Below are 22,758 nucleotides of genomic sequence, written 5' to 3' on the forward strand. Positions count from 1 at the left end.
GCTTTGAGTAAAGAATATTGCAGTATCTTAAATTCTAGTCTATATCATTTTGATTATTGCTGGGCACTATTTACTACATAATTAAAATGTGTAATTATGTTTTTATGATAGGTTTTCTTTTTACATTCTATATTTAATGTTAATGCTCCTCTAGACTATCAGTTAATTCTATTCACATTTTTAGTTTGCATTTTTATCTTATGTTCTTAATGAGTTTGCTAATGCAGGTTTTTTCCTTCTGTTTCTGAACCATTATTATAGTTAAAGGAATGCTGGATCTTTCAGATTTCCTTAAGACTGTGAATGATGTTTGTTATTTGGTCTCCCAGGATCCAGGTAAAAAAACGATTCTTCAAAATTGCAGAAAAGAATGATTTTGATTGTCACTGATTTTAGGGTGGGATGGTTATATGGATTTATGTTTTTTTCAGATCTCTCACATAGTTTTTTCCCCTGTAGCCTAGGTTGAGAAAAATTAGACACGAGTTATTTCATAAAAGGCACTAAAAACCTGTCCACAGTATCCTAATTTTCTATCCGTAATCTCCACTTTTTCCTGCATGCAACGGCTAGATTTTCTTAACACACGATTTTTGTCATATCATTCTCCTGCTCAAAAATGTAGATGCTTTTCCTGTGATGAAAGGAATGTGGTCCAAGCCCTTATGCTTGACCTTCTCACCCCCTTATAATTTTTCTTGCCACTTTCCTCTTGGTAGAATCTTTTCCAGGCAAGAACCCCGTGCTCCAGTTAGAGACACAAATGTCTATACATGCCAATTTCATTCTTGTTTCCAGGCCTTTCTTTGTTCATGTGGTTTTTTTCTTTTTTTTCCCTTTGAAATCTCATATCTGCTTTCTTCTCCAATGTGAATAGTACTTTCTTTGCTCTCTTTGGAATCTGCTTGTATTTCTCCCTAAAAATTTCAGACACTGATGGATCTCCTAACAACGTTTAGTTTACACTCCTGTAAATAGCGAAGAAAGTGATTGGAAGAAATATTCCTGTTACTGATAGAAACAGTGCTTCCAATATTCTGAGATCTCTAGGGTTTGTGACCTAATTTTAACAGTTCTTTGGGTTAGAACAAATCAAAACAAAAACCAGTCCCTTGGTTTTGCCATTAGGCAAGATCAAATTCCTATAATCTGTCCTTGGGGTTATATATTTCTGTCAACCAGCCTGTATTTTCTTGGAATCAAGGATATATGAATGTGATAATCTTCATATACCTGGATAAGAAGCAAGAGGCAAGAAAAACTCTTTAATGTTTATTCATTAATGTAGTGAATGTTATTTAATACATTACCATATGCATCAATTAGCAATATAGATGTGATGCTTGGCTTGCTTTCCCTCTTTGAATTTCTTCCTACTTGGCATTTTGATTAACTCCTATAGCACTGGGTTTCCTCTTTGTCTACTTGGTTTTCAGCTTATAGCTTTTTCTTGACTATAGATTTGTAAGTGTGTTTGGGTACCTAAGTACTGCTTGTCGAGCCCCAGTTGACCTATCATGTATTCCTTTGTTTTTCAAGTTCTGGTTTTCTGTTTTGACCTTATTTTTTATTTATGGTCCAATGTTCTGAGACCAACCAAGAAGTGCCAAATTTCTTTTCTTCCTCTTAAAACAGTATGCCTAATTCTCAAATACACTATTTTTAGTAAAATATCCAAGCAATATAATAGTATATAAATGTAAAATACCCTCTTTAATCCTTCCTATATTAAAGTTAATGTTGACTTTAGCATCTTTTATTATATGCACTTATGAATGTATATAAATATTTACATATTTTGTAAGAGGAAATGAGTTATCAGTTACTAGGCAGAAGAGAACTAGAGTAGCTGGGTCTTATAGAGGCAAGTGAAAAGATCAAGCATACAGGTAGAAATCAAGAGACCCTAAGAAAATAAAAGGGAAAAATATGATCATCTTATACTTTAAGAGAAAGGGATCATGCTATGTACTTTGTTGTCTAGCATGATTTTTTTTTTTTTTAACTGAGTAATATGTCTTGGAAAGTTTTCCCCGTGCCAGTAAGTGTAGGTCAGCCTTTTACTTAAAAAAATTGTTTTTAAGTTTATTTTTATTTATTTTGAGAGAGAGAGATACAGAGCAAGTGAGGGAAGGGCAGAAAGTAAGGGAGACAGAATCCCAAGCAGGCTCCATGCTGTCAGTGCAGAGCCTGATGTGGGGCTTGATCTTACCATCCATGAGGTCATGACCTGAGCCAAAATAAGGGGTCGGATGCTTAACCAACTGAGCCACCGAGGTGCTCGATCCTTTTATTTTTTAATAGCTGCATGGTGTCTGAAAAATGTAGATATACTATAATTTATTTAACTAATCCTTTATTGATTCTAATTATCTTCCTAGTATAGACACTTTCACAATGAATATCTTTTCTTATATTTTATACATATTTATTTTCACATTATAGTTTATATATGTATGCTTGTGTCCTTAAGTGCCTTTTAGGGCAAAATTAGTTGCCAATGATTAGGTAGAGGAGAACCAGAGGGACCCTATGTGTGCATTGGGGCATGCCTTCAACACTCAAACAGATAGTTTTCAACTCTTCCTTAGCCTTCATTTTCTGTGTGTGTATATCCTCAACGTAAGCCAGACCTGAGAGTTCAGAACCTACTCTGGTTTTCCTGGGTACAGACCTGTTTATGTGTGTGGCCATCTAGATGCTCAGGAATATGTTGGAACTTTTCAAAGGCCTCTACAGACGTCTCATTTCCCAGATTTTCCTTTTAAGCTTGTTTGCTAGCCTATTATTTGCCCCAATTGTTTTTTTTTTTTAATGGCATGAATCTACATTTATTGACTTGTAAATAGGTCCATGGCATATTTTTAGTGAAAAGGCAGTATACTATATGTACTGTTTTAATTGAGTGAAATGTTCACAATCGTTGATGAACGTAAAGAGACATAGAAAGGTATCCAAGTAGGATATTAATCAAAATGCATCATTTTTTGCATGCCCTGGATGGGAAATTTGTGTTGCTTTTATCTTTCTTCTTTGTACAGTTGTGGGTTTATTTGATTATCATTGTGTCGGGGCCCCTGGGTGGCTTAGTCAGTGGAGTATCTAACTCTTGATTTTGGCTCAGGTCACAATCCCAGGGTTGTGGGATCAAGCCCCAAGTCAAGCTCCACATTGAGCATGGAGCCTGCTTGGGATTCTCTCTCTCTCTCTCTCTCTCTCTCTCTCTCTCTCTCTCTCTCTCTCTCTCCCCCTCCATCCCACCCTCCCTCTGCCCCTCTCCCCTGTTCTTTCTCTCTCTCCAAAAAAACCACTTTTTTTTAATCTTAAAAAATATTAGTATGTCATTGGAAGAGCAGCAATAGCATTTAAGAGCAGGGCTCCTGAATCTGACTGGTTTTTGTTCATTTGTCTCAAGTTTTTACTTAAACTCTAATTAGTGAGTATATAGTATAATACTGGTTTCAGGAGTGGAATTTAGTGCTTCATCATTTACATGTAACATCCAGTGCTTGCTCCAACTATTACCCACCACTTCAGACAGTTATAATGTTAACTAATTGCCTCTGATTGTGTTTGAGGAGTACTTCCAGGGAAAAGACTCTTTGCCTTGGGCAAGCTTTGAGTCTGGTCAAATAAGGCAGCTTAGCAAGTAGGGTCTTCCAGGGAGCCACAAGGCAGGTCTAATAATGACAGTTCTTAGAGAATGGGGCTTTGAAGAAGTTCCAAACTCCTTCTTCTCCATTGGCTGTCAGGCTGCTGTTTTTCATCATGAGGGTAGGCTCTTAATTTTCAAGGCTCCTGGGAAGCTGGGATGGTAAGATGGGAATAATGGCAAGCTAAAATGCCACAAAGCTCACTATTACTGAGGTTCAGCCGTTTTTCTGAAAGAAAACACTCTTTGGATGACTCTAAGCCTTTGATTTATAGCCAGAGTTTTGAAAAAAGTTGATTCTGACAGTTTGCGTCCGTGTTCTCACAGCTTTTATGGAGGAGAGGATTCTCAGAGGTCCTTCCTCTGCTACTTTTGCTCGCCTGGTCAATAACAACTGGTTGGTTGGATGAGTGAATAATGCCCAGTTCTTCCTCCATGACTGTGCAAATCTAAGAACTTGTGGATCTGTAGGCTCGTTATATCCTGAATTCCGAGAAAATGTAGTCTGACAAAAAGTGATTCGCTCTCTGAAGTGGATTATGGGAATTGTGTTCCCTTATCAAATTAAGGGGTGCGGTAGTCTGAGGATCACTTAAATTTAGCATTAGGACACAGGTATCAATCTGTTTAGATTTTAAGGAGGACATCTGTTTAGGGAAAATTCTCTCATTAATATGAATATTTTCATTTAGCTGTGTTCTTTCCAATTCATTTTTAAAAAATTATTTATTTAAAGTCAAATTAGTTAACATACAGTGTAGTATTGGTTTCAGGAGTAGAACCCACTGATTCATCACTTACATAGAATACCCAGTGCTCATCCCAACAAGTGCCCTCCTTAATACCCCTCCCCCATTTAGCCCATCCCCCTACCCACCTCCCCTCCAGCAACCCTCAGTTTGTTCTCTGTATTTAAGAGTCTCTTATTGTTTTTATCTTATTTTTCCTTTCCTTCCCCTATGTTCATCTGTTGTGTTTTTTAAATTCCATATATGAGTGAAAACATATTTGTCTTCTTCTAACTGACTTATTTCACTTACACAATACACTCTAGTTCTATCTATATTGTTGCAAATCTTTCCAATTCATTTTTGATGTTAAGGACTGTTAGCATAAGAAAATGAAGTTTCTGTGGAGAAATAGAAGACCTTTAAATAGTGGTTAAACCATTGCTAAACTCTTTGTAATATAAAAAAATCTGAAGAGAAATTTTGCATCTGTTCTGTTCTTTCTTTTACACTATTTTTTCTAAATTACATTTTAAAACAATTAATGATGCCCTCAAATTTTAGATTAAGCTGCCTTGCTATTATAGATTATACCACTGATAGATATGAAATTATTTTAGTTACAAGGCTTAACTAAGCGGTGAATATAGTATAATGAGATAATCCAGAGCTTTTAGCACAATGCCTATAGCTTTTAGCACAATGTTTGGCATATAAATAGCATTCAGTAAATAGCACCTATCTTTGCTAATATTGTATCAGTAGTGATAATAGCAAAAATTACATTTTATATTAGGAATGTGGTCAGAATTGGGCAAATGCCTACTTGCAGGTACATTTTTAGAAAACCCTATGCCTATGGAAAGGTATTGTACCCTGGTAGGCTATTGACACAAAATCAGCCCCTCCAAGAAAAGCTGTTGATTCTCATGATAAAATAGCTTCTTTGTTTATTATATTTTTGCAGCATTCCAGAATGCCTTGAAGATTTTCTGTAGGATAAAAAGTGGTCGAGTTGCGACTGATGAACTGGCTGCTGTTTTGGATAGCATGGATATTCCTGTAATTCCTGAAACTTTTCAGGAAGTGATAAAACATGCTCGTATAGACAGTGAGTTATTTGAATTACTATGTAAATATATCTTTCTTGGATATCAGTGTGCTGATTCATCCTTTATCTCTCCTTCTTGATTCTTCCCTCTTGCCACCTATCAGCATTGCTTACTGGTGTCTGTGGTAAGAGATAGTCTAGAAAAATTAAATGAGAAATTTCTAAAATTACTAGATTTTGGTATGTTTGATAAAAATGTAAGAGAAAAATGTATTTATTTTCTTTTCAAACTTTCCTCTCTTTTCCATTTCTTGTTTGTGGAGAGATGGTTTCTTTAATGTCAAGGGCATTGGCTTCACAAATTAGGAGACCTAAATTTCTTGAATTTTTAACTTGATTAGATAGCTTTGATTACACAATCTTCTCATGCTATTCGGTTGCTCTTTGCAAAATGTAGATTTTTTAAAAAACATTATGGATATATTTAGCAGATGTTTTGTATTATATGTTTATATGTCACCAGGGGGTGTCTGATAATAATGGATTGATAAATGATTGATTCATTGATTATCCATGTATTTAATGAGTCAGATAGTCATTTAATATCTACTGTGCTTGGAACTATGCAAGGTGATACAGAGATGAATAGAACACATTTCTTTTTCCAAAGGAGTTCCCATTCTAGTGTGGAAAGAGTCAAATAAAATGAAAATGATAATGTTGTATAGCAAATACTGTTACAGAATGTAGTTAGGCTGCAAATGTATCCTGGAAACACCAGGGAAAGATCATCAGAGGATGTGATGTCTGAGCTAAATCTTGAAGGATCAATAGGGGTTAGTTGGTTGAAGGTGGTAATGAAGAGTGAGAAAGACATTTTAGACTGAGGGAACAGTTTGTGTAAATATGGCAGGAACATTATCAGACATGGCATCCTTTTCCATGGGCTTCCACAGGTTTTTGTCATTTGTCAGCGGTGGCTTTTAGGGGGTCTTTGGTGGCTGGAATGTGGTGTGAAGATAGAACCAGGCTGCATGGATTTTAGTAGGTAGTCATTTATGGTGAGTTCTGGGTTGATAGACATAAGTGGAGGGATGTTCTGGAGCATAAAGATGCCCATAAAATAGGGATTTTAAAGCTTAATCTCAAGTCATATTATTAAATAGCCTTTAGGGCATGTTCTACCAGAAGCAACAGAAATTACATATGAAACCACTGTGGCTTTTTTTTTTTTTTTTGGCTTCTGGAATTCTGGTCTGGATTTCCAGGCTTTGTACTTGGGGAGCTAAACTGAAAAATTATGCTGATTTCATAGATTGTTGTAGGAATTAAATAGAACCTATTGGCACTAGAATAGTCTCAAGAAATAGGAAGCAGAAACCTGGGAATTATCCTTGGCAACTCTGTTTTCTCTGTACTCCTCATGCAACCGTTGTGAATTACTATTATTTTAAACTTCTAGATATCTCTTAAATCTCTCTATTTTCCACCATTACCTTAGTCCAAGTTACCATAATTTTTCCTTAGGACCATCACTGTTCATCCTAACAAGTCCACCCACATCCAGTCTTTTTTTTTTTTTTAATGTTTGTTTATTTTTGAGAGGGACAGAGACAGAATGCGAGTGGGTTAGGGGCAGAGAGAGAGGGAGAATCCAAAGCAGGCTCCAGGCTCTGAGCTGTCAGCACAGAGCCCAACGGGGGGCTCGAACTCACGAGCTGTGAGATCATGACCTGAGCCGAAGTCAGACGCTCAACCGACTGAGCCACCCAGGTGCCCCCACCCACACCCAGTCTTATCCCCCTTAACACTATGGACAGAATGATCTTTTCAAAACACACATCTGTGGGGCACCTGGGTGGCTCAGTCAGTTAAGTGTCCGACTTTGGCTCAAGTTATGGTCTCAGGCTTGTGGTTTCAAGCCCCATGTTGGGCTCTGTGTTGACAGTTCGGAGCCTGGAGCCTGCTTCGGATTCTGTCTCCCTCTCTCTCTCTGCCCCTCCTCCCCTCTCAAAAATAAATAAACATAATAAAAAAATAAAAAACCCCACACATCTGATCATGTTACCTCCTTGCATAAACTCTAATAATACTTCTTGGGATGAAGAGCCCTTTAAGGTCACGTACAAGGACTTGCAATGTCTGGCCTTTACCTTAGATCTCCAGCTTCATCTCAGACCACATTCTGCTTTGCTTACTGTGCCTTCTTAGAGTTTCAGTGATATACCAGGCTTCCTCCTGCCATAGCCTTTACATATATTCTTTTCTTTTCCTGGAGCATTCTTCCCCTCCTAGTGAATTACTACTTATACTTTGGATCTAAACTCAACTCTATTCTTTAAGGATGCTTCCATGACTTTTCTGACTAGGTCAAGTTCTCATACACTCTCACAGCACTAATCACAGTTGCAACTTTTATTTCTTATATTTTTTAAAAAGTTTTTCAATGTTTATTTTTGAGAGAGAGAAATAGAGTGTGAGTGAGGGAGAGGCAGGGAGAGAGAGGAAGACACAGAATCTGAAGCAGGGTCCAGGCTCTGAGCTGTCAGCACAGAGCCCAATGTGGGGCTCAAACTCACAAACCACGAGATCACGACCTGAGCCAAAATCAGATGCCCAACCGACTGAGCCACCCAGGTACCCCTATTTCTTATTGTTTTGTGAAGATCTGTATCTCAGATAAGATGAAATACCAAGAAAGCAGATATCATGTGTACTTTTGCTCAATATTGTATCCTCAGTACTCCATACAGTGCTTATGGCACATATTAACTGCTCAACAAATATATGTTGAATGAATTAATAAGTCTCACCCTTCACTCCATCTCCTCCAACCAGAGAGAATAAGATTTTTTCATTTTGTCATTTTTAATAACCTGGTTGTGACTTAAGGTAAAATTCCTCATTGGGGAGGTCCTTGTCTTTTGACTAGGAAAATCATTTTAACAGGTATGTTTGATTATGAGAGCTAAAGCCTATTGGGAGATACCTAGTTTGAGCAAAAAGGTAAGGTAAAGTACTCTATATAAGAAAACGACAGGAACTTAGAATACAACAGTGGCTAATCGGCAGCTGGAAGAGGAACACTGAGGGAACCTGAGAGTGGATGGGGGTCTAGCAATCAATAGAGAGTGGCTGTAGAACTCTAGGACAATACTATGTAGTGCTTGCTGTGCTATAAAGAAATCCCTTACTCTCATTAATTTCAAGTTATCTAGTAAGAGTTGGTTATATACAATAGCCTTGTGTTAGTCATGTGGTGGGTGGATTTCAAGGAAAAAGGTCTGTAGGTTCTGTGTTAGGTAGGCTTGGGGTGGAGAGAAGATAGCACCTATAGGATGTGATAATGTGAGAGAGATCAGGAGTCCACGGGAATAGAAAACAAAACGAAAATCAACCGCCAGCATATAAAACACTCAGGAATCTTCAAATTTTGGAGGGAGTATTGATTGCTGTTCATATAATGTATGGTGTGGGGTCGGGGCTATTTTACTTAAACATTTAAGGAAAGGGCACCCTCAGAATGCCAAAAGTTTTGGGTTACCCCGGTAGTGGATATGGATTCTTCTGTGACAGAATTTTGAAGTAAGGAGTGATATAAGTCAGTTATCCCACTAGTGGAAGCCGTAGCACCCTGGTATAGGTACTGTTTTAACATCTTGTTTTTGTATTTGGTTTGGTTTTTTGGAGCAATACTGATAACATGGAGAATATCTTCATGAGTATGCATGATGAAGAGGAATGCCGCTGGAATTTGCAAGGAAGTCCAACAAGCATTTGCTTCATTAAGATCTGGCAAGAGGAATATGGAAAATCACTGTGTGACAGTTCTGGTAGTTTGGTTTCTGAGATAGGATATTGGTGCAGTAGTTTTTTCTCTCGTGGTATTTACCGATCTAGTAATTGAACTGGGTGAAAAGTAGTAACTAGCACGATTTTTGATGAGAAGGTCTTTGATATTGTGGAGCTATTGTGGAGATTATGGAAATGTGTTAATAGTCATTTTACCCCTTCAAAGTAATGTTGCCCTGAATATGACTTTGATGATGAGGATAATTTTTTTTCACATTAGATAGTTACATTTTCCAGGTTGAATGGAAAGGAAAGTTCCAATATGAGCTTCCTCCAGAAGGACAAATGTAACAGTGGGAAGCTGTTTTGAACTTCTCTTATGAAGTAAATGCTACCTGTAACTATACTGATTGTCTCAGTCTCAACCAGGAATTATTCATTGAGGTTTTGATAAGCTAGATAGGGGTCAAAATAGTAATTTCAGATTCTGTAATGCTTATTTGGCCACCAGAGACTATACAAATGGATAGTATTTGTCTTAGAGGTGTGTGAGAAATGTTTGTCATTGCATAGAAGAAGGAATAAATTTGAGCGAGAGCTAGTAAATCTGTAAATGGTTGGCTACTGCATGCTCACTGCAATGTTGGACCTCTTTCCAGAAAGGGGAGTTCTTTAAGTAGAGACCAGATATAACCAATACAGCCTTCTCCATTGGATTAATTTATGGATGATCCAAGAGAATTCTTTTCACTGATCAAATTCAGGAGTTTGAGGGCTGAAGCCTTGAATTATTTTAGGACTTATGCTTTGATCTAAGAACTTGGGATATGGACTCTATCTACAAAAGTTCCAGAAGTTCACTGGGGTGTTAGAACCACAATCAAGAACAGAATGAGAATAAATACCAAGAAAATAAAAAAACAGAATGTAAGAGTGGCGCCTGGGTGGCTCGGTCGGTTAAGCATCCAACTTCGGCTCAGGTCATGATCTCGTGGCTCGTGAGTTCGAGCCCCACGTCAGGCTCTGTGCTGGCAGCTCAGAGCGTGGAACCTGCTTCAGATTCTGTGTCTCCCTCTCTCTCTGCCCCAACCCACTTGCATTCTGTCTCTGTCTCTCTCAAAAATAAAGAAACATTAAAAATTAAAACAAAACAAAACAAAACAAAAACCCAGAATGTAAGAAGCAGTTCTAATCAGAAGACAACTTAACATCAATTGGGCTAGCACTTGTTTGGTTGGTCAAATACTTACTTGCTTTGCAGTGATTTAAAGTCCTGGACCTGACATAGCTTACCAATTTTTAAAGAAGCAGAATGAAGCAATCTTACCCAACACCGAAACCATAGTGTATAGAATAATTCTTGGACTCAAAAGGCACTTTAAAAACTGGCATCTTCTTTTCAGGGTCTTTGCTTATGCTTATAACTGAATAGTTGATTTTTTAGGCATAGGCTGAAGAACAAACCTAGTATTTTTATAAGTAGGTAAGTCAACACCTGGTCTTTCTCACTCACCTTGGATGTCAAGCGAAGCCAGACATTTGGAGGCAAGAACTATTGGGTGTCCAATTGGAACAACATTATTTGAGGTCACTGTCTCTGACCCCATTCTCTGTCATACACTGTCCAAGAAGGAAAATGGTTTGAGACAGAGGCAAGGGCAGGAATGGTAGGAAGTTATAAGTATGGGAGTGCTGTACATGTGTAAGACGCCAAGTAAATGGTTTACTGCTATCCACAATGTAGACATTGCATGATTCTTTACAGCCTTTAGTATATTTATTCATTCAAAAATATTTTTTTAATTTAATTTTTTATTTTTTTAAATTTACGTCCAAATTAGTTAGTATGTAGTGCAAGAATGACTTCCGGAGTAGGTTCCTTAGTGCCCCTTACCCATTTAGCCCACCCTCTCTCCCACAACCCCTCCAGTAACCCTCAATTTGTTCTCCATGTTTACAAGTCTCTTATGTTTTGTCCCCCTCCCTGTTTTATCAAAAATAATTTTTAAAAAATAATTTTTTTAAAGTCTGTTTATTTATTTTGAGAGAGAGACAGTGCAAGTGGGAGAGAGGCAGAGAGAGAAGGAAAGAGAGAATCCCAAGCAGGCTCTGCACTGTCAGCGCAGAGCCCAACGTGGGGCTCGAACCCATGAACTCTGAGATCATGACCTGAGCCCCAATCAAGAGTCAAACACTCAACTGACTGAGCCACTCAGGTGCCCCTCAAAAAAATTAGTTTTTAAGTGCTAGGAAGTATATAATTTGCTAGGCATTGGGGAAACAAATGACATCCTGTACTCTTGAAGAGCTCACAATCCAGTGAGAAAGACAAAAGAGCTAAAACTTGAAATTCTACCTATAGTAAATTCTCAAAACACTATTTATTAAATGAATGAAATATTAACCTGATTACCTAGCTGTGGAGCTTAAAATGTGACTAATTTCTTTTGATGGGAAACTCTTTTATTAAGGGAAAAAGAAAATAATGGTCTTTTATGTTTCAGTGTGTACTGAGCTATTAACAATTCTAGATATTATTCACAACCTCTGTTCCTACTTTCACACATCTCTGTGTTGTTTTTGTATTAGAATGGGATGGAAACTAGATTGGTGTTCAAAAAAGAAATAACAGTACTTGAACTAACTCTTTCTATTACAGGTAACCACATGGTGGATATTAGAGATATTCTATTTATTTTGGATGAACTACAGCACCAGTATGAAGATTTTTGTAAGTGAGCTCTCGTTGCTACAGCAAGTATTATTTATAAATAAGTTGCCTTTAAATTAAATCCTAATTTGTAGGTTTTATCATATGGACTCTGAAAGCCTTCTCTGACCCCATGACTCTAACTCTTTAAAATTTTTTTTTTAAAGTTTTATTTATTTTTTGAGAGCAAGAGAGACAGAGCATGAGCGGGGGAGGGGCAGAAAGAGAGGGGGTGACACAGAATCCAAAACAGGCTCCAGGCTCTGAGCTGTCAGCACAGAGCCCGACGCGGGGCTCGAACTCACACACTGCGAGATCACGACCTGAGCTGAAGTTGGACGCTTAACCGACTGACCCCCCCCATTACTCTAACTCTATAGATAAAAGTTTAAATCCTAAACATACCTAATCAGTATTGATTATGTAACTACCATAATTTTCTTTTATCTTTCCCTTAATATTTTGCAACATGAAGTCAACTTTAAAACAAAATAATAACACTAAGAAAAAAAACGTAATTTGCAACTTGTGGGTCATTCTGACATCCTGACATTGACAGTTAAAAATTTTTAATATAGGGGTGCCTGAGTGGCTCAGTCAGTTAAATGTCCAAATTCGGCTCAGGTCATGATCTCATGGTCCGTGAGCTCAAGCCCCTCATCAGGCTCTGTGCTGACTGCTCAGAGCCTGGAGGCTGAGGCAGATTCTGTGTCTCCCTTTGTCTCTCTGACCCTCCCCTGCTTGTGCTTTGTCTGTCTCAAAAATAAATAAACATTAAAACATTTTTTAAAAATTGTTTTTAGTATATTATTCAGTATCATTCATGATTAGTTTTGTTTTTCTTCATTAAGTACGTTTTTAAAAATCTCTTGCTATTGCACATGGTGTCACTCCCTTTTCTTTCTCTGTCCGGACATCCTTTGGTCAAGATTATCTATGTGTATAATTTTAAGCTCAATTTGGCTCAGTTGGTTGAGCGTCTGACTTCAGCTCAGGTCGTGATCTCACGGTTCGTGAGATCCTCAGCTGCTTCGGATTCTGTGTCTCCCTCTCTCTCTCTTCCTCCCCTGCTCACAGTCTGTCTCTGCCTCTCTCAAAAATAAATAAAGATTTAAAAAGATTAAAAAAAAAGAATTATATAGTTCTAATAAACTTGCTACAAATAGAGCAGCCTCTTGCCTGATCCTTTCCTCAGTTTCTCCAGAGGCAAACATTTTAGCTGATTACCTGATATTTGTTTTCATGACTGTAAATAACATGTTTGTATTGCTTCTTGTTGATTTTTTTAAATTTTGGGTAGACCTAGTAAACTCCCTAATATGAAAAATAAGGATTTAGCTCTGTTTCATTTTCCCTGTCCCCACCACATCCACTTCCCATACCTATCCATCCTCCTAATATAGTCATAGGGTAATTGAGTAAGCTTTAATTCTGTATTTATGTTAATATATTTATGTACACACTATTCACTGCTGAGCCACATGTAAGTATCTTGTGGCTACTTTCTCTTTCTGTACAATTTTTCCCTCTTTGAGTTGTCTTACTTACTTATTTGCTTGGTTTAAAAAAAAAGTATATATATTACTGATTGAAGCTTAAACTCTGCCAGCTGTCTAAATACCCTCTTCGTAAGTTTGTCTGCACAAGGTATTCTAGTAGTTTTGTCTTCTTGAAGAAATCTTCTTTAGAGTAGTTTGATGTTCTTCAGTATGAATTTGTTGCCCTCTACATTTTGTGTGCAACTGTCATCTTGAGATCTTTCTTCATTAACATGCTGGAGACTTTTCACTTCTCTCCTCCTATGACAGATTCTGTCTTCGTATTTTATGGATGGTTTGGGTACAGAATTCTAGATTGTAAATAATTTTCTATGTTTTCTAGTTTTCAGTATTGCCATTGAAGTGCAAAATTTTCTGACTGTTGACTTTGACACTGATTTTTTTTTTTTTTCAAGCATATAGGATATTTTCTAGTCTTCTGAAAGTCTCCTGGAAAGAAGTTTCTTTGTAACGATTGTGCTGAATACAGTGTCCTTTGATTCTGGAAAATTAAAATAATTTGTTGATGATTTCCTTTCCTCTATTTTTTCTGTCTCTGTGGAAATCTTGATATTTGGATATGTGACATAATGGGATGATTCCTTTTTTTTTTTTTTAACCTTTTTCTCTTATCTCTTTGTTATGCTTTATTTATTTATTATTTATTTATTTATATTGATTACACGAGTGGGAGTGGAAGAGGGGCAAAGGGAGAGGGAGAGGGAGTCTTAAGCAGGCTCCACACCCAGCGCAGAACCCAACATAGGGCTCAGTCTCACGACTGTGAGATCATGACCTGGGCTGAAATCAAGAGTCGGATGCTTAACTGACTGAGCCACCCAGGTGGCTTCTGAGAGAGTTCCTTAAATTTATCTTCCAATGCTTCTATTTCGTTTTTCATTTGTACTTTTAAATTTCCAATAATTTCTTTCCCCTCTGTTATTTTATTATAATAGCCTCCTCTTATTTCATGGGCATTTCTGTTGTTCCACAAACAATATCTTCTGTTGCAACTACGAACTTCTGTTGCAGTGCTTTCGAGATTTCCTTTTTCATTCATATTCTGTCTCCTCCAAGGTATTTTTTTCTGTTTGTTTTTCATTTTAGAACTGTTCCTCAAATGTCTGGTGATCTTTGGTTGTCTACTCATATTTGAGAATGGTGAACTCAAAAGCTATTTGGAAGCTCTGAGACTGAGGGCAAAACTAGCTGATGATGAGCTGTAGGATAGTGATTCTTAACCAGAGATGATTTGGAGATTTCCCCCACCCCCCACCCTGAACTTCCCCTTCCCCCAGGAACATTTGGAAACATTTGGAGACATTTTTGGTCATCACAATCTGTGTTACTGGCATCAAGTGATGAGAGGCCAGGGATGCTTCTGAGTATCCTACAATATACAGGACAGCTCTCTCAATAAAGAAGTATCTGTCTCTGGGGCGCCTGGGTGGCACAGTCGGTTAAGCGTCTGACTTCAGCCAGGTCACGATCTTGCAGTCCGTGAGTTTGAGCCCTGCGTCGGGCTCTGGGCTGATGGCTCAGAGCCTGGAGCCTGTTTCCGATTCTGTGTCTCCCTCTCTCTCTGCCCCTCGCCCGTTCATGCTCTGTCTTTCTCTGTCCCAAAAATAAATAAACGTTGAAAAAAAAAATTTAAAAAAAAAAAAAAAAAAAAAAAAAAAAAAAAGAAGTATCTGTCTCAAAATGCCAGTACTGCTGAGATTGAGAAACCCTGCTATCATCGGGTGGTCTGGCTGGGCTATTTGCCTGGAAAACCCTTAATATGACTGTCTTTAGGGTATATTTCCTTTTGAGATGGTCAGAGTGTTCAAAGAAACTTTGAATATCCTTCCCGGAGGTATAGCCTTGCTTCATAGAATTCCAGGTGTTAAATAAGACGAAAGACTGAAGTTCCCATTATTCAGTGTAAGCCTCCCTCCGAGTTTTGCAGGTAACACTCCTACCCTCTATTGTGTTTAGTATTCCATAATCCAGAGACCTTGTGTTTAACCCTTTCTGATGAATTGTCACTTTCCTGCTGGAGTAGGAGAAGATCAATAACTGGCTGTGCCCAGTGGATAAAAGTGAATATCTGGCCGTGTGAAGAGACCCTAGGTATCAAATTACTACTTAAAGGGATTTTAACCAGTTCTTTCTTTTCAGCTTCACTCTTACCCTCACTTTTAGAGGTACCTAAATGCTACTAATTTATGAGCTTTTGGAGTTTTTGTGTTATGAATTGGGTTGCTTCTTGGCTTTCCTCAAGGCTGCCTTATGGTTCAGCCTTTTCAGGTCTACTAAGTTCATCTGCTTTCCAGATTCCAAAATTTAATTGTAGTAGTTTCTTTTCCTCTTCTTTTTGTTATTATGGATTTGTGATGGTTTAAAAATTCCTTTAGTTTATTTTTAGGAAAGAGAGAGAGAGAGAGAGAGCGAGCGAGCGAGCCGGGGAGGGCAGAGAGAGGGGAAGACACAGAATCCAAAGCAGGCTCCAGGCTTCAAGCTGTTAGTACAGAGCCTGATGTGGGGCTCCAACTCACAAACCGCGAGATCATGGCCTGAGCTGAAGTTGGACACCTAACTGACTGGACCACCCAGGCATCCCCAAAATTCCTTAGTTTAAATGGAGTGTTTGAAGGCTGTTCAATTTGCTATTATTACCTGAACGTTTCAAAGTTTATTTTGAATTCTAATTTTGTCTTTGATGTAGAAGTTTTTTCATTAATTTTTCTTTTCTGACATAGATATTCCTAATAATCACATACCCACTCCCATGCATAATAATTCATGTTATTCATTCTTCTGTATCTTTGCTGATTTTTTTACTAGTTCTGTTATAGAGAAAGGAACATTGTCTCCAAATATAATTGTAGATTTGTCCATTTCTCCTTTCAGTTTTGTCAGGTTTTGGTTCATGCATTTTGAAGCTCTGTTGCTAGGTGAATTCACATTTAGAATAGTTATATCCTCTTGGTGAGCTGATTCTTTTATCATTATGCAATATGTATGTGATCACTGGTAATTTTCTTTTCTCTCAAGTTTACTTTTTCTGATTCTAATATAACTCCAGTTTTCTTTTGATTAGTGCTTAGATGGTAAGTATTTTCCATCCTTTTACTTTTAACCTTCTTATATCACCAGTTTTGAAGTATTTTGTAAACCACACAGAGTTGGGTGATGTTTTTTGTATCTATTTGTATAATTCCTATATTTTAATTGGAGTGTTTAAATCATATGTAATGTAATTACTTATACATTCAGACCAGGTATACCATATTATTATTTATTTTCTATTTTTTCCTCCGTTTTTCAACCATTTTATCCCTTCTTTTTTGGGGAGCATTTTTTTAGTATGTGAATTTATTCTATATGTATTTTCACTATATCTCTGTATTTTTCCAGTGGTTGTTTTAAGGATTATAGTATACATACTTAACCTTTTCTAGTATACTAAAATAAATATTTTACCACTTCAAGTGGAATATAGAAGTTTTACCATTATATAGACCTTTTTACCCTCCCTCCGTTAAGCTGTAATTTTATTATGTATTACCACTATACACACTGAAAGCTTCAGACAATGTTTTATAAGTTTTGCCTTCCATGATCAAACATATTTTAAACTTCTAAGAGGAGAATAATAGTCTATCATAAAATCAAGTATTATAACATTTGAAATACTTTAAAATGTGTTATTCAAATGTAAGGTACTATTCTGAGCCGTCAGATGAGTTTTATAAAGGAAGCCCCAGTGGGACATTGTATTAATATTTTTCTGAAGAGGTTATTTTATATATAAACTATTTTTTCCCACAAGTACTGAGAATCTTTAGGAGAGTAAATATTTGTATTCTGATGTTAAATTAAAAACAATTTTTTTAATGTTTATTTTTGAGAGAGAGGGAGACAGAACGTGAGTGGGGGGGGGGGGCAGAGAGTGAGGGAGACAGAATCCGAAGCAGGCTCCAGGCTCTGAGATGTCAGCACAGAGCCCAATGTGGGGCTCAAACCCATGAGCAGTGAGATCATGACCCGAGCCGAAGTGGGATGCCCAACGAACTGAGCCACCCAGGTGCCCCTGTATTCTGATTTTATAAATAAAAATTTCCCCACTCCAACTTCCATATACTTCAGTATGCTCATAACTGAGGGATTTGTAGCTGTATTGGCATATTTAGCCTATAATCTTTCAAAATTGGCAGAGTGGGGAATGAGAACTACAAACTTCAGTAGGCTATCACTTTTGATTTGGTGTAACTTCAAATAGCTTTGGATAAAAGAATTTAAATATATTAAACCAGAAGATTATATTTAACCTAGTTAATATTTCAGTCTTAGTTATCAGCTCTGTTAGTTTTTCAACATATTAACCTTATTTAACTTTTTAAACTTTGTTTATTTAAGCAATTGATAATTTCTTGAATAGTTTTCATGAGGACTTAGTTGTTACTTTTTAAAAACTATTACAAATGGTACAGGTAAATAGAATAATTAAATATGTTTCTCTTGCTTAGCAGTTATGGAATCATCAGCCTTGGATGAGTCTACTTCAGACAGAAAGTTATCAAATATATCAGAATGTTATCCACAGTATAGGATGAAAAGCAGTTTCTCTTCCAGACTACGTGAACCATCATTATTCCCAAAGTTAAATAGAAAACACCTCCAATATCATAAAGTTATGGAGGATAATGATTACCTTGAATTTAAAAGATCAAAAAATCCTTTGCAAATAAAAAAAATCCTAAATGGGGTTGATAGCAGTGATATAGGATTCTGGGAACCATATTCAAAGGATGGCATAAACTTTAAGAAAAGTTCAGAGAAGATTGAAATTCATGACTCAAAGTCTACGTCACATAGCTTGAAGAGCATCACAAGCCTCAAAAAGTCTCTGGATAAAAGTGATCATTTTAGTACCCCCAAACTTCAGAAGCCAGCTGTGAGAAGGCATTCCAGCCTCCTAAAACAGGTTTCGTCGAAAGAAAAGATTGCAGTGAATGCTCTGGGTCAGTATCATATATGTAAGTCAAAATATAGGTCCTTGAGTTCTTGAGTCATCACAGAAACAAGCTGAATTAACCATTGATTAGACCGTTGTTTGCATTTCATTTGTCAATACTAATGAGTAATCACCACTTCTGGTATATAGACCAGTGTATGTAACACTGTGGTTTTAAGATGTGCCTTTTCAGATGGTTGTGTTCCCTTTTTCAGATGCCTAACTTTGACCAAGAAGTTTATTCAGAGATTAATCCAACTCACTCAAGTTCCCTAGAAATAGAGGGCCTGTTTTCTTTTGGAAATGCTTGTTTTATAATTTTTAAGCTAAATATGTAAGGAGTCTATGTGAAATTTTTGTTCAGGTTCCATCATTTAAATATATGATATCCATATCCAATATGATATGATAATGCTTCAGATATCATCTCTTTTGGACATGGGAATATGAGGAAAGATAAAATAACTACTATTTTACAGTTTGGTTCCCCAGGGCGTTATGGTCTTTCTCCAAGATGAGCAAGGTTTTCCAACCAATGTATAGTTTCCTCCTTCCGTGGTACCTCTATCACAGAAGTCCTGTGTGTGGAACTTAATTAAATACTCCTTCCTATAGTCCTTGGCTGAAGTTACTTAAGTTGTTTATTTTCTTGAAAGAGACTTATCTTTTTATTGCATTTAATATTGAAGGCAATTGTTAAAATGAGTGCTTAGTGAAATACTAGTGGTTCTTACACAGTAATACATATTTTAAACAACTCAGTTGAACAGAAAATGTGCTCTTTTAAGGAGGCACAACAATGTTCTTTCTGATTCCTTTACCGATACGCTACTATTACTCTGTGCCTCATTCCTAATTCTGAGTTCTTTATATTCCAGTAAGATGAAAACCCTTGTTAAAGGAACAGTGGAGTAGTAGGCATTTAGCCCATGGGTAGAAGAAGCCTGTGGAAGAAAGCGCTTATCTATCTTGCTGGTGTCGCCAACCTTTGCCATACTTAATATTCTTTGTAAAGAGAAGTGTGAAATCGTTTATCTGGTATAACTTCTCAAGATAAATTGATGGTAATTGAACATTTCTGAAATGTGACTGTCATTGGATATACATTTTAAAAACATTTTTAACTTTTCATTGTTATGATAATTTTTAAATCATAAGAATTACACAAAGGGAGAGACATTTCTATATACTCTTCATCTCATTTTCCCAGGTGTTAAGATCTTGTATAATCACAGTACAGTGAACTAAATCAGGAAATTGACACTGATACAATATTATTTATATTCTGGAGATCTTATTCAAGTTTTTTCAATTGGTCCATAAATGTATTTTTCCTGGTTCAAGGTCTCATCTAGGATCACACATTACATTCAGTTGTCATGTGTCCCTTAGTCTCCTCTGACCTAGGATAATTTCATGACCATGACACTTTCGAAGAGTATTGACTAGTTAATTTGTAAAATGTCCCTCATTTTGGGTTTTCCTTATATTTCTTCGTAAGTTCAGGCTATGCATTTTTGGTGGGAATTACAGAGAAGTGATACTATGCCTATCTCAGTGCATGATATTAGGGGACTCACGATGGCCATGTGTATCTCCTGTGAAGATTGTATGATTTTGAAGATTGTGAACTGAAAACATGGTAGCCTAAAATGATGGGAAGGGGAAGAACTCTCATTGTTTGCTTGGAATCCTGGAATTTAAACTAAACACTTTGTTGTTGTGATCTCTTGAACTCGTTCATTATATTTTAATCAGAACCAAGCAGCATTGGCTGGGTCACTGGAACAGGCTGTTCCTCCAAACAAGTAGTTTATAAACATTTATAGAACTTCAAGATTGTTTTCTGTTTGAGCTATATGGGAAATATTTAGGTATAATGTAAGATACAACAGAAATACGAAGAAAAAAGCAGTCATATGAGGTAATAATAATTAGATAAAACTTGTTTTCTAATTGCTAAAGACTATGGGTGCTAATTATTGCTTAAGACACATAAATTCTGTGGCTGAATAGTCTTCTACATTTTGTATATTTAGAAAACATCTGTGAAGCTATCAATAAACTCCAAGAAAATTGCATTGCTGCAGAAGAACTTCAGTCCATTTTGCCTTCAATAGGAGTTACTTTATCAGACAAAGAGTTCAAGGAGATTGTGGCAAAGACTGCTCAAAATGGTGAGACTGATAATACCAAACTTTTTGAAAAAATTAGATACTTTTATGGGATAGTATTAAATGATGGAGTAAGTTCTCAACTAGGAATGGAACAGAATGGGCCATGCTAAAGAAGATTCTAAAAGAACAGATATAAAAATGGAAAGTGGAAAAAAAATTCCTGGAAAATCTGCCCTAATGGATTGGTTTGGAGGGACTAGGCCTTTTATATCTCAGAATTGTTATGTAACACTCTATCACTATCCCTAGCTATGCCTTCCCGTATGGGACAGGTACTGGAAAGGCTGACCCAGTTGTAGGGAGGTTCAGGCAATAAGAGCACAAAATCCAAGGGGTACAAAAATCTCTGAGCAAATAGCCTAAGCATCCAAGAAGAAATAACTGGAGATTCCAAAATGGTAAGGAAGTGCTACAACTAGGAATTTAGGGCTAATGATACTTAACCAATCAAGGCAGATGATTAGCATCTAGATGTTAAATAGCATATCCCAGTCACCAGCCTAAGTTCAAGGCAGATTTTAAGTTTCCAGGAAGAGCTTTTGTATTGGAGAAGTTGTTTTATCATTAAGTAAGAACCATCCACAACAGAAGTTCAGCTGAGGAGAGGGCAGAGGCAACATTTTGGGGAAAGACTGACTTGGGAATATATTAGAAATGAATTCTTAGAACCTGAGCAAAATTTCTTAGCTAAGGCAAATGGGAAAGAAAATTAAAAAAAAAAAAAAAATCTAAGGTGTAGGTAGGTGCTACTAAAATTATTGAGCCCTTTCATGTTGCTTATCAGGATTGGTAGGATCACTGTGGAGGGTGTATATCTAAAAATAGGTAATTGGATCAGCTGATAGTAATGGGGACACTTGGGTCTGTCAGGATTGGTCAGTATTGTCAAGGTGTCTTAATGGATAGCATTTTGACTGGGTTTTCATGATGGTATGAAATAGACTCCTTAAGTTTCTCATGGTCCATCTATATGGTCACCTTTCCTTTTTCCTATATCTATCAAAAATTGAGGACCTAGCTCAGTCCATTGCACTTTATAATAGGTGTTTAAAAATTATTGAGTAATTATCAAAATGAAACGAACTGACCTAATTCAGAGACAGGATATGAAAGGAGAAATAGAATTATGATGAAGTGAAGAAGTAATTTTTTTTCATAGTTGTATGAAACTATGAATTTACCTTTTATGCAAAAATATAAAGAATGCATGATCTAAAGTCTTTATTTTACAGGAAATGGAATGGTGAAGTTAGATGACTTTATGAGCGCTCTCTCCAAGGAGCAAAGTCTCCCTGAATGTGATGGTAGGTAGGAAATTTATTTTAAAATGATTTGGAGGAAAGAAGTGGTTAGGTTGAAAAGAGGTTCAACTGAACTGAGTTTGCTTTTTGGGTAGGTACTTAATAGTTCTGAAATTCTCAGGCAAGCCATGAAAACTTGATGTATTAGGGTAGTGATAGCTAACTTGCTTCCCTCACAGAATTGTTAGATGGATTTTAAAAACTGTAAAGTACTACATAAATGTAGAGTAAGGTAATGAGGAATTCCAATAGGGGATTAGCCCCATTTTTAGCAATGGATGGGTGATTTGATTTTTAATTTTTTTATAAGGAACTTGTTTGAATGAAATACTGGTTGTGTTTCCCTTGTTTTAGAACATTTCTAAAAAAAATTGTATTAAGCTATAATTTACATACATAAAACTCACTCACGCACTAATTTTCATGAAATGTATAGAGTCATACAATCAACACCACAATCAGTTTGTTAAAAATTTTTGCTTGCAATGATTTTGGGTTTTTATGCAAATAATTAAATATTTTTCAGCAAGATTAACATGAGAAATGAAAGATACTAAGCCTTGGTGTTTTTATTTCCTTTTGTTTATTCATATGCTGAAAAAGAAAGATAAGCTTTTTGTGTCTTCCCAAAGGATTTCTCAGATAGAGAAAAATTAATCCAAAGGAAGAGATTTTTTCTCTTATACTTACATGAAGTCTCATGTTAAAAACTACATTATTGTGGCGCCTAGGTGGCTCAGTCAGTTAAGTGTCCGACTCTTGGTTTCGGCTCCGGTCATGATCTCACAGTTTGTGAGTTCAAGCCCTGTG

General features: G+C 36.7%; 1 protein-coding gene across 1 annotated transcript in view; it reads left to right on the top strand.

Moving 5' to 3' along the window:
* Positions 1–213: 213 nt before the first annotated feature.
* The window catches only part of LOC113597128 (EF-hand calcium-binding domain-containing protein 13), a 108,494-nt gene continuing 85,949 nt past the window's right edge, over positions 214–22,758 (top strand). The window contains exons 1-6 of the mRNA XM_053211847.1: positions 214–336; positions 5,348–5,491; positions 11,883–11,954; positions 17,983–18,477; positions 20,510–20,647; positions 21,880–21,951. Coding sequence (XP_053067822.1) covers positions 270–336; positions 5,348–5,491; positions 11,883–11,954; positions 17,983–18,477; positions 20,510–20,647; positions 21,880–21,951 — 988 coding nt within the window. The 5' untranslated portion in view covers positions 214–269. The remainder of the gene's footprint in view (positions 337–5,347; positions 5,492–11,882; positions 11,955–17,982; positions 18,478–20,509; positions 20,648–21,879; positions 21,952–22,758) is intronic.

This window comes from Acinonyx jubatus, chromosome E1 (assembly GCF_027475565.1).
Source record: "Acinonyx jubatus isolate Ajub_Pintada_27869175 chromosome E1, VMU_Ajub_asm_v1.0, whole genome shotgun sequence".
Taxonomy (NCBI): Eukaryota; Metazoa; Chordata; class Mammalia; order Carnivora; family Felidae; genus Acinonyx; species Acinonyx jubatus.